The 14,970-nt window shown below is 40.9% G+C and overlaps 1 protein-coding gene across 6 annotated transcripts in view; it reads left to right on the top strand.

Moving 5' to 3' along the window:
- AP2A1 (adaptor related protein complex 2 subunit alpha 1) overlaps window positions 1–14,686 on the top strand; it is a 30,388-nt gene extending 15,702 nt beyond the window's left edge. The window contains exons 12-24 of one of the 6 annotated variants that reach the window (XM_075190964.1): window positions 57–154; window positions 1,091–1,322; window positions 2,195–2,383; window positions 2,680–2,837; window positions 3,252–3,314; window positions 4,684–4,743; window positions 6,171–6,253; window positions 6,360–6,449; window positions 6,713–6,836; window positions 6,916–7,032; window positions 8,336–8,405; window positions 11,745–11,879; window positions 12,077–14,686. In XM_075190964.1, the coding sequence (XP_075047065.1) occupies window positions 57–154; window positions 1,091–1,322; window positions 2,195–2,383; window positions 2,680–2,837; window positions 3,252–3,314; window positions 4,684–4,743; window positions 6,171–6,253; window positions 6,360–6,449; window positions 6,713–6,836; window positions 6,916–7,032; window positions 8,336–8,405; window positions 11,745–11,879; window positions 12,077–12,154 (1,497 nt within the window). In that variant the 3' untranslated portion in view covers window positions 12,155–14,686. The remainder of the gene's footprint in view (window positions 1–56; window positions 155–1,090; window positions 1,323–2,194; window positions 2,384–2,679; window positions 2,838–3,251; window positions 3,315–4,683; window positions 4,744–6,170; window positions 6,254–6,359; window positions 6,450–6,712; window positions 6,837–6,915; window positions 7,033–8,335; window positions 8,406–11,744; window positions 11,880–12,076) is intronic. The other 5 variants (XM_075190966.1, XM_075190967.1, XM_075190968.1 and 2 more) reach the window with 5 other exon arrangements.
- Window positions 14,687–14,970: the final 284 nt, after the last annotated feature.

Raw genomic sequence — 14,970 nt, forward strand, 5'->3', positions numbered from 1 at the left:
TATACGTCTGGGGGCTAGTAAACAAAACAAAAAATAACTTGACCTTTTTTTTTCAGGCTTTGCAGGCTCCTGCGTGCCACGAGAACATGGTGAAAGTTGGGGGTTATATCCTGGGCGAATTTGGTAATCTCATTGCCGGAGACCCCAGGTCAAGGTAAGAGTCGCTGGCTTTCAAAAAAATGTAATAATGTAATATCACACAAGATATGTGTACAACTATATAGTGGGCAGCACTGTGGCTAGGTGGTTAGCACTTCTGCCTCTCAGCACTGGGGTCATGAGTTCGATTCCCGACCATGGTCTTATCTGTGTGGAGTTTGTATGTTCTCTCTGTGTTTGTGTGGGTTTCCTCCAGGTGCTCTGGTTTCCTCCCACACTCCAAAAACATACTAGTAGGTTAATTGGTTGCTATCAAATTGCCCTTAGTCTCTCTCGTTCTGTGTGTGTGTATATTAGGGGATTTAGACTGTAAGCTCCAATGGGGCAGGGACTGATGTGAGTGAGTTCTCTGTACACCACTGCGGAATTAGTGACGCCATATAAATAGAGGATGATGACGATATAAAGAACACAAGAAAGAGGCCACAAGGGGGCAGTGTGGGAGATGTATGTACAAGTTGTGTAAGTATGCATTTGCTTATATGTTAATGGCACAAAGAGGAGGGTCGAACTGTCTGCGCTTTCAGTGTGTTGGAGTGTGTAGGATATGCTGTCTTCAGGGGGGGTGGGGGCGGTATGGAGCAAAAGGGAAAGGCAGAGAGCCCGTATTGAAAATGTTAAATACAGTAAAAGGTTTTCTCCCCCAAACTATGCCATCATGTGATAAATTGTGACATAGGTAACATGGGCAAATATTTGTCACAGTAAATCAAAATTGAAGGTGAGAGTTAAGATATCGTACACAAATCTAATCCGAAAATGACATAATCTTATCAATAATAGCTAGTGGTGGAGAAATGCAATGCAAATGTAAAGAATGGTAAACCGCCCAGGGTGTGAACACATACACCTGTGTTACTCATCTGTGTTAGTGTCTCTCAGTTTGTGTCTATGGATATATAATTGTTGTTCACGGTTTCTTCTTTAACAGCCCCTTAGTGCAGTTCAACCTCCTGCACTCCAAGTTCCACTTGTGCAGTGTGTCTACCCGAGCCCTCCTCCTCTCTACCTACATCAAGTTCATCAACCTGTTCCCTGAAACCAAACCCACCATCCAAGACGTGCTGCGCTCAGATAGCCAGATCAGGAACGCAGATGTGGAGCTCCAGCAGAGGGCAGTAGAGTACCTGAAGCTCAGCTCCATTGCAAGCACCGATGTCCTTGTAAGAGCTCCCAAGTGTTTTTGTAATTTTAATTTTAGGTAACTACATTTGTGAAGAAGTGTATAAATAGCCCCGGAAATTAGTTTTAGCTTTGCTCGTCTTTGTCGGTGAATGTCATACAGACTGCCACCTACACAGTGGATGAGAACGCAGCCACTCCACTCACTAGGAACCAGTGACATGACTTGGTGCCTCATTGTGATTAATTGTCTCAGTGATGTCACTTGTCCCTAGTAAGTAGTTCTCATGAATATTGGTTCAGCCTGTAAAACGGCTGCTCACTGTGTGGGTGAGACATGCTTGTCCGTGTTTTGCATTTATTATACGATTTTCAAGCACACTGGACACGAAGGTGGGAATTCAATTGGCCGCGTTACTTTAAAAAGTAACATGGCCTGCGCACTATTACTGGTATTACGGTAATAGTGCGCGTAAATACCGTTGTTACGGTAGTTTTAATGAAAGCCGTAATAACGGTAATACGCTTAACGTGGCGGTACTTAGGGGGGAATTGAATTATGTAAATGTTTTGCATCCATAATCCTATTATCCTATAGGTTAAAGGTCTTTTTTTAGACCCACCTCTTGGCAGAAAGCTTGTTGTAAACCAGTGATAGGGACCGAATGGGGCAGCCCTCTAACCTTCTAAAGGGCCATACATCACCCTTAAACTTGGTGATAAACTAAAACATTTAATCAAAGGAAGTGACGCCTATCTGTAGAAACAAATCACTTATTGTAAGACAAACAAGTGTTGCAAGTTATCATAAACAAACCTGACATGAAAGTTTGACGGAGCTGGGGGCCCCAGGTGAAGGACCAAAGGGCCACAAGCAACATTATGCATTTTTTAATTTTTTTCCCGTTTGTAGGCCACAGTTCTGGAGGAGATGCCCCCTTTCCCTGAAAGGGAGTCCTCTATCCTGGCCAAACTAAAGAAGAAGAAGGGACCAGGCGCAGTCAGCGAGTTAGACGAAGGGAAGAAAGAGCAAAACTCTGAAATAAACGGTGGAGTGGAAGCAACGCCAAGTACTGCAGTAAGATCTCCTACATCAGGGGGGGTGAATGTAAACCGGTCGCCTTCACGCAGTGGGGACTGATATTAGCTGGATAAATCATTATACCTGGAACCACTGACCTCTCCGTAATATCACTGGCTCCTCGTGAGCGATAGTCGGCACTCCTGAATACGGTTGTCATCCTTTGTGTGATGACAAGCGTTACATATTCTGGCGCTTTAACGCCCTACATCGCCATTTCTGCTGGGTATTTCTTGACTTTAGTTTCTGTGTCTTATGATTTATAAATCCCACTTAAATCTTAGAAAGTTGTTTTACTAAGATCCATGTTTTTACAGTCTACCCCTTCACCATCCGCTGATCTCCTCGGCTTAAGGAGTGCCCCCATTACAGGATCGGCCCCACCGGGTGCTGGCAATCTCCTGGTGGATGTGTTTTCAGATTCGCCATCTGCCGCTGGCTCTGTAGCTGCTGGGACTGAGGACAACTTTCTCAGGTATATATCCACTATGGGAGAAGATACAAATCTAGATGATTTTAAAGAGTAGGAGTGTAAAGCATTTGTCATAAACATTTTGTCCATCTCAAGTGTATTCACGTTACATTTCTAAAATAGGTATTTATAATACACACACAAAAAAAGTGCATGATTAAAAAAAATGAACAAAGATTTTTAATTCCTCGTCTATAGATGGCAAATAAAGTCCATTTGTTGCCAATGGCAACAAAACCAGTATTGTGTTTATAATGTGTGTATGTTGCTGTTTTTTGTCTGCTGACTGTCTAATTGCACGTAGGTTTTCTGTCTTTCTTGGTCTTTGTTTTTCTTTTTTGCTGTCTTGCTGCTGGTGGGATTGTGTCTTGTCTTTGTCTGTCTTGCTGTGCCTGCCTGTGATTGGATGGTGTACAGTGACTTCGACCCGCCCTCTGAGAGTCCTGCGTCTCAATTGGTCGATGCAGCCCAGCCTTCAGAGTAAGGGCTGTTTTGGTAACGCTTAAGACATGTTGGGGTAGGCGCCACGATCAGTAAACACTGCCTGTCTTTTAGCAACAGATATGCTATGAATATTTATGTCAAATAATGTGTAGATAAACCTTAGGAGTAAAGCTGGGCAAAAAGCAAAATGTGGAGTTTTAAGGGATATACACTCACAAGTAATTTTGTCCTTTTTCCTAGGACAAGGTCAGATTTTTTATGAAAAAAAATAAATAAAAAATATTTAGTTAAAATATATAGTTATAAGTGTAGGAATCTGTATTCAATTCAATTGACGTGTACCCTTTAGATTAATAAAACATAGTTGGAGGAAATTTACTTTCTCATATGTGAGTCAGATTGTATTTCAATAGACATATAGAGGTTTTTTTTAGTAATAAACCAATATTATTAATACTTCAAAAGTCTGTAGAGTTCTCTATTGTCATAATATTGCCCTCTTGTGCCGACTTATGGAATTGACACTGTGAAGGGAATTCCATTCCCCCCCCCGACGTACCCCAGCGCTAAAACGATTACCGTTAGTAACTGTATTTACGTTATAGTGCGCAGGCTTCGTTACTTTTAACAGTAACGCGGCTAATTGAATTCCCCCCCTGTATATCCTCTGCAAAATTAATGTTTTGTTGCCTGAGTAATTTATGTATCGTTTAGAGTTATCACTGTGTCCATTTCTAGTTTATTGCTGGGATAGTAACAGGAACCTGTTAATCCTATTATAGATTTATATAGATCCTCTGATCTTTCTTATCTCCCTGTATTTAAATTGTGGCACAATCGTTTTCGTAGGAAATCGCACTTCCTGTCCTTAAGCTCACAAGAATAAAACAGCAGGGACGTTTCTCAATAAAAAAAACGAGAAAGGAGCAAAAACCCCATTTAAGGCGCTTTTTAATACTTCAAAAGCTACTGTAACCAGCAGCAGTAAATAGAGGCTGCTAGGCCAATCTCAAATCCAGAGACAATCGCATAAGAAAAAGCATACAGCATTTGGAAACGAGATATATAAGCAATCCTTAAAAACAATCAACTTAAGGTTCGTTAAAATGCTGATATTGGTAATACCATCTCAAAGCCTGTAAATTAACATAGACGATTCTTATAGTTATCGCTCTATTTAGATGCCAAAGATGTATTTACATTCCTATAGCATAAGTCTCAGAGTCTGGTGTGTAAAGTCTCTTCCCTTCCTGTCTCTGATCAGTGGTACTTCTCTTATTCTGGGTCATGTGGTCTTTAATTGTTGGAACTAACACGTTTTGTGTGGCTAACACATTCATTTTGTTTTCTCTTTTGGTGGCTCCCCTTGCCTCTTCCATTCTTTCCTCTGCCTCCTTGCTCTTAGCTCTGCTGTTTCCGAGGATCCTGCTTTGCCTATCGCTGAGGCTGATGAGCTCCTAAACAAGTAAGACAGGCATGTTTATCCCTGCATGTGTCCTCCCTGGTAGACCTCTAGATGCCCCTGTCAGCCCATGTAACATCTACCGAGCATAGAGTAGCGGTGCCTCAGATGTCATTCGTTCCTACTGAATTGCTAAGCTGCATTGTCACGAATATTGGTTCAGCCTCCAACTTGTATAGCGGACAAGTATGTCATGATGTCACTGAGGAGTACTGTGGCTGCAGGCAGAGTTCTCTGATACAGGTCGCGGATCTCCCAGGTGACGTCTCAGTAGGTTACAGTAGTGGGTGCATTATTCTGGATAATACTTATTTTTTGTCTAATGAAAAATGAAGAGATGTGATCAGAACTCACAAATTATACAGATATTATTTACTGGAGTTTATACATATATTGGCATCATTTGCTTATTAGAATGTTAATTTTATCAAACCTCCCCTATGTTCTCTAAGCCGCTGTCCATATTCATATACAGAAATTCATCCCCTGCCATGGCTAGTCCTGGAACCTCTGTGATACATTACCATGGCCATGCAGTCTTGTTTTTTTATTTTTTTTTATTTCATGGATAAATAAAAAATTGCAATTTATTACATAATAAAAAAAATGTTTACTTTATGTTCTAATAGATTAACAATGTATGGAAATATTTATTGCCCATATGCTCTTGATCGTTTTCTACTTACCGCGACCTTAGAAATCATATATATAAAAGCCTCTCTGGAGTATGATGGGAGCAAACTGCAGGGATCAGTATCTATCATTAATCAATGCTGCTGCTTAATCAGAACTGCCGTCTGGTAAAAACTTGGATTTCTGTTTATAAATGTGACATAAAAGCAATCATGTAGCATTTTATTAGTATTACACACAGGTTGAAAAAAATGACTATATTGAGTATATTTTGGGAGTTTTATGGACGATGAGGTTTATTTTTTCTTTGCCCAATACATAAAGGGGATAACCTTGCTGATAGGAAGTGTGGCCTCACTCATGCATGCACATAATAGGGAGACAAGACATTTTGATAAATGTGCCGCTTTAATTACTTAAGATTAAATTCAAAATCTTTAATACAGATACCTATTCTGACCCAACCTGCTTCGAGCATGTACTCTTTCTGGATCAGCTCGATAGATACCACCTATATTGTAAACCTTTGCATTGACATTTCTAATAATACTGGACAAGCCGGCTTACTTATTAATGACTGTAAATGTACAGTCTGAGTTCCCCATAGGGTGCAGCTGGAGTGGATTGGTAAACATGAACACATGAATTGTAGTAAGTTTATAAAGTCCAATAGGGTCACGCCGTCACATAATGTCAGTTCAGGCGTTACACGTAATAGTAAATACATTGTGAACCTCCCTATGTTTTATGGTAACTTGGAGTGTATAATGGAACTGTTACTTGTCCCTGTGGTTTAGGTTTGTGTGCAAGAACAATGGAGTCCTCTTTGAGAACCAGCTTCTGCAGATTGGAGTAAAGTCAGAGTTTCGACAGAACCTGGGTAGGTATTGAGAAGGCGATGTAAATGGCCAGCGTTCTTCTCCATCAGCTATAAAGAGGGTTGTGTCGTTCTTCTCTTTACTATGGACGTTTTCTCTCTTCTGCAGGGCGGATGTATTTGTTTTACGGGAACAAAACCTCAGTGCAGTTCCAGAGCTTTACTCCAACGGTGTCTTACCCCGGAGACCTGCAGAATGATATCCTTTTCTAAAAGCCCTACTGAGAGTCATTAATGCGACCTAATGATGGGGGGGGAAGGTGCTGTAACTCATAGCAACCAGTCAGATTGTATCCGTCGTTTCCTTGCATAGTTTAGATGCTGATGAAAGTAGACTCTGTCTTAGTGTTTTAGAATACAGCACCTTTTTCTTGAGCTCCAGTCCTCATAGATGTCCCAATCTCTGTGTTCTCTTTCTGGTGTCACCTATACAGCGTTGTCATCCTTAACATGCAGTCTCACAGCTGAACATTCAGACCAAGCCTGTCGATCCTGTGGTGGAAGGAGGCGCTCAGGTTCAGCAGGTGTTAAACATTGAGTGCTTGTCTGACTTTGATGACGCGCCTCTCATTAATATTAAATTCAGGTACTTGAAACCCGCTGTGTGCTTGAGCATTTGTGTTTATAATTCTGTATAATTTAATGTTACGTTACATCTCTCTTAGGTATGGAGGAACGTTACAGAACATCACATTGAAGCTGCCAATTACCATCAACAAGTTTTTCCAGGCTACCGAGATGCCGTCCCAGGACTTCTTCCAGCGTTGGAAACAGCTGAGCCTGTAATTTAATTATTTATCTAGTATTCAACTGACAGTGTAGTACCACTATAGCTTCCATTGTCAAGTTACTCTGATAGCGTATAAGTTCTAATACAGGGAAACCTTAGAGACCCAGTCAACATTGTGTTTGTGCAGTATTTCATATCCCCATTGTTGCGCTACAGGAATTAGAAGTTCCCCGTACGGAATTACAAAGAGGTACTACCTCTGTAGAAGAGCTGTGTCCTTTCCCATTCTGCTTTGAAATATTGCATGTCTTAGCACAGATTGGAACTTGTGCTCTTGTTACATAATAACAGGAAGTGATTCCAATGCTGGTTGCACTATTAATCTCGTAGCTCTGACATGAAGGTAGTGAGATGCACTCCGATTACATAGGGTAGACAGAGGATTTTTATGAATATGTTATATAATTAGTGTTATTCGTGTGATATATAGTTATGTATCTGACTGGTCCTTTTTAAAAGACCAATGAACTAAAAATATATTATCCTGTTATAGGGGAAGCTGGGCTCTGGAGATTATAGAATCTCCTATAGAACGTTGGCACTTTAACTATTCCTAAATGGTTGAACTCCTCCCTCTTCCATATATCCCATGCCGCTGAACCCTCAGAGCAGGGTGCTTATTACGCTGCTAATATACTTCTTATGGATGACTACTACCAGCAGCTATTAGCTACAGACGATCTGATTGGCTCAGAGAGAGCTGGGTGGCCTGCGATTAGCCATTCACACATTTCTGTTGAGATGGACTCCTATTCAAACCTGTCTTTGGTACAAAAAACAAACTTATAATTTTGGGCCTTTTGAACCTCAAGACACTCAACATTCACAGGCTCATGATAAAATCTTTGATCCATAATCAAAGTTATAGAATGGGACAAGTACATGGTGGTATCCATGGATGTTAAATCAATTTTTTGTGCTGCTCTTGCTTACCTTTGGAGACATGTCTACCGCTCCAGAAACCTGCAAGCTGCTCCAATAAAGCAGCCGATGACTGCCGAAACGGAGCTTCTGCGCATGCGCAGAAGCACCAACTGTTGTCTGCTGCTTTACTGAAGCAGCGCCAGCGTGCCAGACAGAAGTGGTCAGCGTGCCACGTCTGGCACACGTTCCGGGGGTTGCTGACCCCTGCTGTAAAATGTAATGTTTTAACTTGCTGTCAGCTGCTTAAGAGGTGCACAGAAAGGAAAGGAGATGCAGTTGGTTTTCCCATTAACATAAATCAAGACAGACCCAAAATTGTAATACCGCCAGCTATGGAGCTTAAACTAAGGCTATGTGTTCTGCATCTACAGGCCACAGCAAGAGGCACAGAAGATTTTTAAAGCCAACCATCCGATGGATTCTGAAGTGACAAAAGCAAAGGTAAATTGCATACTCATTCATGCTGTCCACACTGCTCTGGGTGCACAGTGTAGGGGGGGGGGGGGAGACACCTAAAGTGTTTTGCATATTTCTCAAACAGATGTATAAAGGTTCTGTAGTGTCAGAAGAAATGTCCTATAATTTACAACTCTTAAATAAGTGCCCCCCCAGATTCAGAGTGAATGGAGGGGCAGACTGTCTTCCACCCACACCCAGTTTCACATTCCTCCCACTGGAAAGCACAGTGAGATAATCTCTGGCTTAGGGGGATTCCCAAAATATCACTGTAGCCTACAGGGACCTCTGGTGTTGTGATTCAAGGTACTTCTTTTAATTGGTAGTTCTTGCTGTCCTATTGGTTTTTGTTTTCTCTGTTGGGTTTAAATTTGAAGTTTCCATTCAATTGTAGTCTTAAGTGTGTGTGGCGATTGAACAATCTGTACTTTAACCCTTGATGCATTGTGTTCATTTACATCTGGGTGGTTAATACTGGGCAAGTTGTGCAGCTCTCTATTAATATAACTATTTTCTGAAGTATTTTGTCATTTTCGTATAAATAACCCAGTGGTGAGAAGTGTTACTGCACCCGTAGAACCTCTGCAGTTTGCGCCTGTTCTGTGAACGGAATGTGGAAGCTGATGTCGCAGCTGGTGCTCGCCAATGGCGTGAACCTTCTCTAAGGACAACTAAACGCAGGCAGTTCACCTCAATGTCATCAACTTTTTTTCGTTTCTATTGTAAAAATCATTATTTATATACTAGAAACATTTAACATATTCTGAGTTGGGGCTTTAAATATTTATATTTATTGACTTTATTATATAGATGGGATGCACTGGGGTTAGGATCATTAGGGGCGGAGGTTATGGAGAGATACTGGAAATCTTGGGGTCTAGAGGCTCAGCAGGAGTGCAAGCACTTTAAATCTCCTCACAAAGTCTGTAACTCCTCCCCCTATATGCCCCCCTGCCTGTCAGGAAGACAGTTTTTTCTAAATGCCCACAGGAGAGGGAACTTTGGCACTGTGCTGCCTATAGCAGTCTAAGATTTTTTTTATTTTCTTTCATTTACTTTCAGTTTATTTACTTAACAAGGGTACTGCAGCGGATGGCCAAGCCGATAGCTGGCAAGGCATGCTGGGACTTGTAGTTTCACAACACCTGGAGAGCCACAGGTTGGCCAGGCCCGCACTAGAGGACATTCCATATCAACCTCCTATCGAAATGGAACAAATCAGACCATCACTTGTCCAGCCAGTTCATAAGGCTGTCTCCAAGGGTGCTCGTTAGTCACTTCTCTAGCGGTTCGGGGTCGTCAACCTCAACATCACCCCATAGAATGGTCTTTCTACCCGGAATGTCTCTACAGATCGTTGACACACGTGGTTTCAGTCTTGTTTGTTCCTCTCTATTCCGTCCTCAGGACTTGGTTGGGAAAATAAGTGACTTCCTGATAGGCTGGGGGGCATAGAGGGGCAGGATTTACCGACTTAACCCGAGCTCGCTAGATTTTTACGGAAGTACAAGAATCGCGTTTTGTATTCTAGAGGAGGTATTGGGGGTGGGGGGAGTTTTCCGTAAGTTTACCCACAATTGTTTTATATAATTATTGCAAGCCAAAATATTTAGCCCAAAAATGATTGGCTAGTTCTGCTGAGTATGTAAATGATATATGCAAGGTAATGAATTACCCATGAGCACAGTTTGTTAGTTTGGGGTAAGAAAAGAAAGAGGTGCAAGGCCTGTCATATACGGCAGTGAGACACCTTGTGGTTAAAAGTAAACTGAAGATTTCACTTTATCATAGATAGTAGATATCACAGCTTGCAGCCAATGACTAAAAAAAAAACAACTTCTGAGATGTTTTGAATAGCAGAGTATGTGTATCTATATGTATCAGCAGGGTGTGTTTATCATGTACATTGGGGGTCCTTGCAAAACGTAGCTTTGCAGCTCACAAATATCTAGTTACGCCCCTGGAATGAATGGAGTCAACTGATCAGCGTAATATACTCTCATGACAAATAAAAAAAAACAAAGACTCATGATTGTAACTACAAAACAGGCAATATGTGATTACAGAGCCAGTCGAGATTTGTCCTGCCCACCTCCCATAAAGAGCAGACTTGTGAAGTGCCCGGACTATTGTTGTGTTTTGGATAGTTTCTCATATCTCTGGCACAGACTGTAGAGTTGCCACAGGCCCCTTTTGCGGCCTCCCTAATATATGTCCATCTTGCACATCTAACAGAGGTGTACTTATTTTTAATTATGTTGAAACATTGTACACAGTAAGATTCCAATCAAAGTGTTGTGATCTCTGAAAACTCCTGATTGCAACAGGGTTTATTAGGATCTGTCTTAGCATAATGCTTCCTTAATTATTGTCAGTCTTTACATTTAATCTTTTTAAAAAATTATTCAGTTTAGAAAAAGATTTAGATTTTTTTTTTTTTTGTCATTGGAGTATTTTGTGTTGATCGGGGTCAAACCTAGACTTAAGTTTTAAGGGGGGGGATTTACCTTAGTCACGCCCCTCCTTCATTCTGATTGGCTGCTCCCAGTTGGCCCCACCCCTTGTCCCGATTGGGCCGCACTCCCTCCTCCGTTTTGACCGGCGTCTTGGTCATACTTTAAAGGTATACATGGGCTGCTAGGGGGTTGTCTGTCCCCCTGGATCCGCTACTGGTGTTCATCAGTGGTAAGAATGTCAGAAATTCTCACGGATTCTAGTGTTAACCTTTCTTGACACTTGTTTATTGTGGTTATAGAATTGTGTGTCAAGAATTTTGTTTCATTTCTGCTCATCAATATAGCTAAACTCCCAGCACCCCTCATTTTCCGTACTCTACAATGCCTTAGTTTTCCATTGGTTTTCACTTATGTGACATTACTTTCTCAAGGTGACACGTAAGCCATTAACTCGGTGTTCAAATGGATTATAAGGACTCTGTATCCATGGCTCATAGCTCTGCTATTCTTTGTTGTTATCTCCTCTAAATTCAAAGGTGTCGGCCACATCTGTGCTTTATTTTGTGTTGTTTTTTTCCTTAACACAATTTACAGCCTATTTAAGGCTTCATATTCAGAGGGATATTGAACGATATCACTCAATTAGACGGCCATAATGCCTTTTATTTAAAATCCTCTGATATTCTCGACTCCGGGTATCTGGAGATCAAATTCTGCAGAAACCGAATCTCCTGAAAGGAGTGTGTTTTACGTGATGCACTCTCCAATAACAGCCTTGGCATGAAGTATTGGCAAGATTGTTTATAATGTGATTTGTTATGCTGTGGGTGGTGCTCTAGTTTTTTAGTCATCTATATTTGTTTTCTAGTTGTTGGGCTTCGGGACCGCGCTGCTAGAAAATGTGGATCCTAATCCGGACAACTATGTCAGTGCTGGAATCATTCAGACTAAGTCTGTTCAGGTCGGATGTTTGTTACGTCTAGAGCCCAATATTCAAGCTCAGGTAAGTTGAGTTCGGCTTTCAGTATTGGGCAGTTGAGCAAAAGCTGCATATGATTGGATGGCTACGAGGGTTCTCCTTTCATAGGTCACTTGAGATTTTTACTCTTCGATGATACCCTTTACCCAAAATGGGAAATAACTTAACGTAAAATATTGTGAGTTGCTTGAGTGTAACTGTGTCTCTGCTCTCTATTTCAGATGTACCGACTTACTTTGAGAACCAGCAAAGAAAGTGTTTCAAAGCACCTATGTGAGCTCTTATCAAAGCAGTTTTAAGCCAACAAAGATGTGATCGCTAAAGACAGTAAAACTGGCAAACAAACACTACACGGAGGGTTTACCATGCATCGAGAGAATGTGTCTGTGTGCATGTAATGACAATGGTGGGGTTTCATCACCCTGTCTATGCAGATTGTCTTTATTTTGTGTGTGTGTGGTCTACGTCCAGTAAAGTCCGAGAGACTTAGAACTTGTAAAACAAAAACAAAAACGAGAGACAAGGCTAACTATTAATATTCTTACTGTCATAAGATGTGTGGTCGTTCTACTAGATTTTGTCGTTCTTGCTGTGACTATAAATTTACTAGTCTGAAAGGGATGCATGAAGCAGAGTACCCTGAAATTATGGACAGATGGTACCTCCCTCCATGCTGCCTCTGGCTGTACCGTGGATAAAGGGATCAGACGTCTGTGCATGCTGGCCCAAAGTGAACGGTGGAACTGCTGCTTATCGGAAGGACGCATAGACAATTAAAAACCTGAGGGTTTTCACAATCTGATTATATGTGAAGTGGAAACAGAAGCAGTAGTAATTTGTATTCTTACTTTAGTATTCTCTTCTTCCCATGTGCTCTCGTGTCCTTTTAATGCCTCTTCCACAAGATCTGTCCCACAGTTAATAGTTACTTGCATTTAGGCACCTATGGTATTATTGAGCTTTGATGAAGAACAATTTACAGGAGGTAGGTGAACAGCTCTTTCGTCAATGTTAAGTTGAAAGATTGTCGATGGTCCCTTTTGTTAATATTTTAAAGCTTCCTCTTTCAAATGGTTCTTAAAATAGCTATCAATTTCAGGGTGTGGATTGCATATGATACCTCTACCATAATTGGCTCTCTCATATGTGTACACTTAGAAGGGAAAATCATTTGTCCCGGTTATACACGGCACATTGTCCATTGGATCTCACCGTGCCGGTGAGCAATTTTTTTTTTTTTTTTGGAAGTATGAAATGTGGCCTCTTAGTCCATCCCAGAGACAGCTGAAGAAGTAAAGAACTTTGTTGTACATTGCAGCTTATATTCTTGAACGTTTGGGTCTGGCTGCTTAGACGTGCCCTTCTTCCCTCGATGTATTTGTGTGTCCGTGTGATCTTGTCTCTATTTTTATTCAAGCATTCCATACCTCGTTAGTGATTTCACTTCCGACCTTGTACCTCGTAGGGTCATTCCATGGGTTCACTTGTATTTCTGAAAATCCCATTTCTTCTCCAAAGCCCTTAATGCCTCATCCTGGCTTTTTGTAATCTAGGATATACGTGCTTTTGTTTAAAGTGCTAGCCCAACAGTGTCAGACAAATGAAGGCTCAATATCATACTCTTCTACCCGTGAACACTGACTTTGTACCTTTGGTATACATTTAACGTCATCCTTTTAATGCTGCAGGTTATCTCATTTACCTCTTCATGAAATTTCTGAACCTGCCTGGCAACATCATGCTTATTCATTTTATCGTTTAACATGTATGGCCTATAATTGCTGTTTTGTTTTCTTTTGTGTTTTGTTTTTTTGTTTTTTTTTGTTTTTCTTTATGGTAGGTTGTTTTCCTGCCAAATGTACATAGATATATATAAATATATAAAATATTATATAAATGTTAATACATAATCAAGAGGTACATAGATACATCGATGATACAGCCTTGCACTCTACTCAGTCTGGGACTCCCAGAATTAAATATCAACGCTTGAGCATCTTATTGAAGCTGTCACTCTGCCAACGTAATAGAAAAGCCAACCCCTCCTTCAGGTCACAGCCCAGTCTGATTGAGGAATCTACAGCACTTGATGTGGTAGGTCTGTCACTTTTAAAAGGGTTGTTCACCTTGCTTCATATCTCTTGCGCACATCTAAGCTGTCACAACCACGTCCAAAGGGCTTTTGTCAGCACCCTCCGCCCCGTTTTATTGATTGGATGGCTCAGCTGAATCAGCCAATGGCAGCTCTATAACAAAAAAAAGGGATTGAGCAGATAATGGCACCATAGAGATGTCTATAAAGTGACAGCTTAGCTGGGAGTCAGAGCAATCTGAAGTAGGATGGACGTCTCTTATTCCTCTCTCTGCTGCCTCCTATATGGCGGGAAAGGTGTTCAATATGCATCACTACAAATTTAGATATATTGCCACTCCCTCAAACAAGCCATCATTGCAGATTGGTGGCAATTACATGATATTGAAATTTAGTGCAGCTGCATTTTTTTGTCAAGGGGATTAATTATCTCATTTGTATTTTATTTTTTTAAGCCATTTGTATCTTTTTTTGTCTTTTTTTTTATTTTTTTTAATCCTTTTTGTTGTTGTTATTGAGTGGAGTTCTCGCTGGTGCTGTTTCTTATTTTGTGTAGTGTACTGCTAGTTAACAGCTCATGTCTGAGAGTTTGTGTGCGCGTGTGTAGCTGCATATGGATGTATTGCTGAAGCTTAGTGCGTCCTGTATCATATTAGACTTACATATTTTCTATCTGTATTTTATAAACTGTATCATTCCCACCAAAAGACCTGGAATAAAAAGTGGAGCCATGGAGTCATTTAATGTATGTTTTGTGGAATCTGAGACTTGACACTGTTGGAATGGGATGTCTGAAGAATATAGAGGTACGAGAGGGATGTGGGATGGGTTTGTGCTGCTCTGTTATAGGAACAAAATGTTGACCCAAAGAAAGATGGAAAAAAAGATGTTCTTCTTTTGTACACTCACTGTTGTCTCGACCAGTCCAACACGTTGCTTTATATCTTCTTTTGTTGGGATAGTGCCTATTCCACATCTGATATGTATATACACCGGTTAGCCACAACTTTGAAACCACTGTCA

The sequence above is a fragment of the Mixophyes fleayi genome, chromosome 11 (assembly GCF_038048845.1).
Source record: "Mixophyes fleayi isolate aMixFle1 chromosome 11, aMixFle1.hap1, whole genome shotgun sequence".
In the NCBI taxonomy this organism is placed as follows: Eukaryota; Metazoa; Chordata; class Amphibia; order Anura; family Limnodynastidae; genus Mixophyes; species Mixophyes fleayi.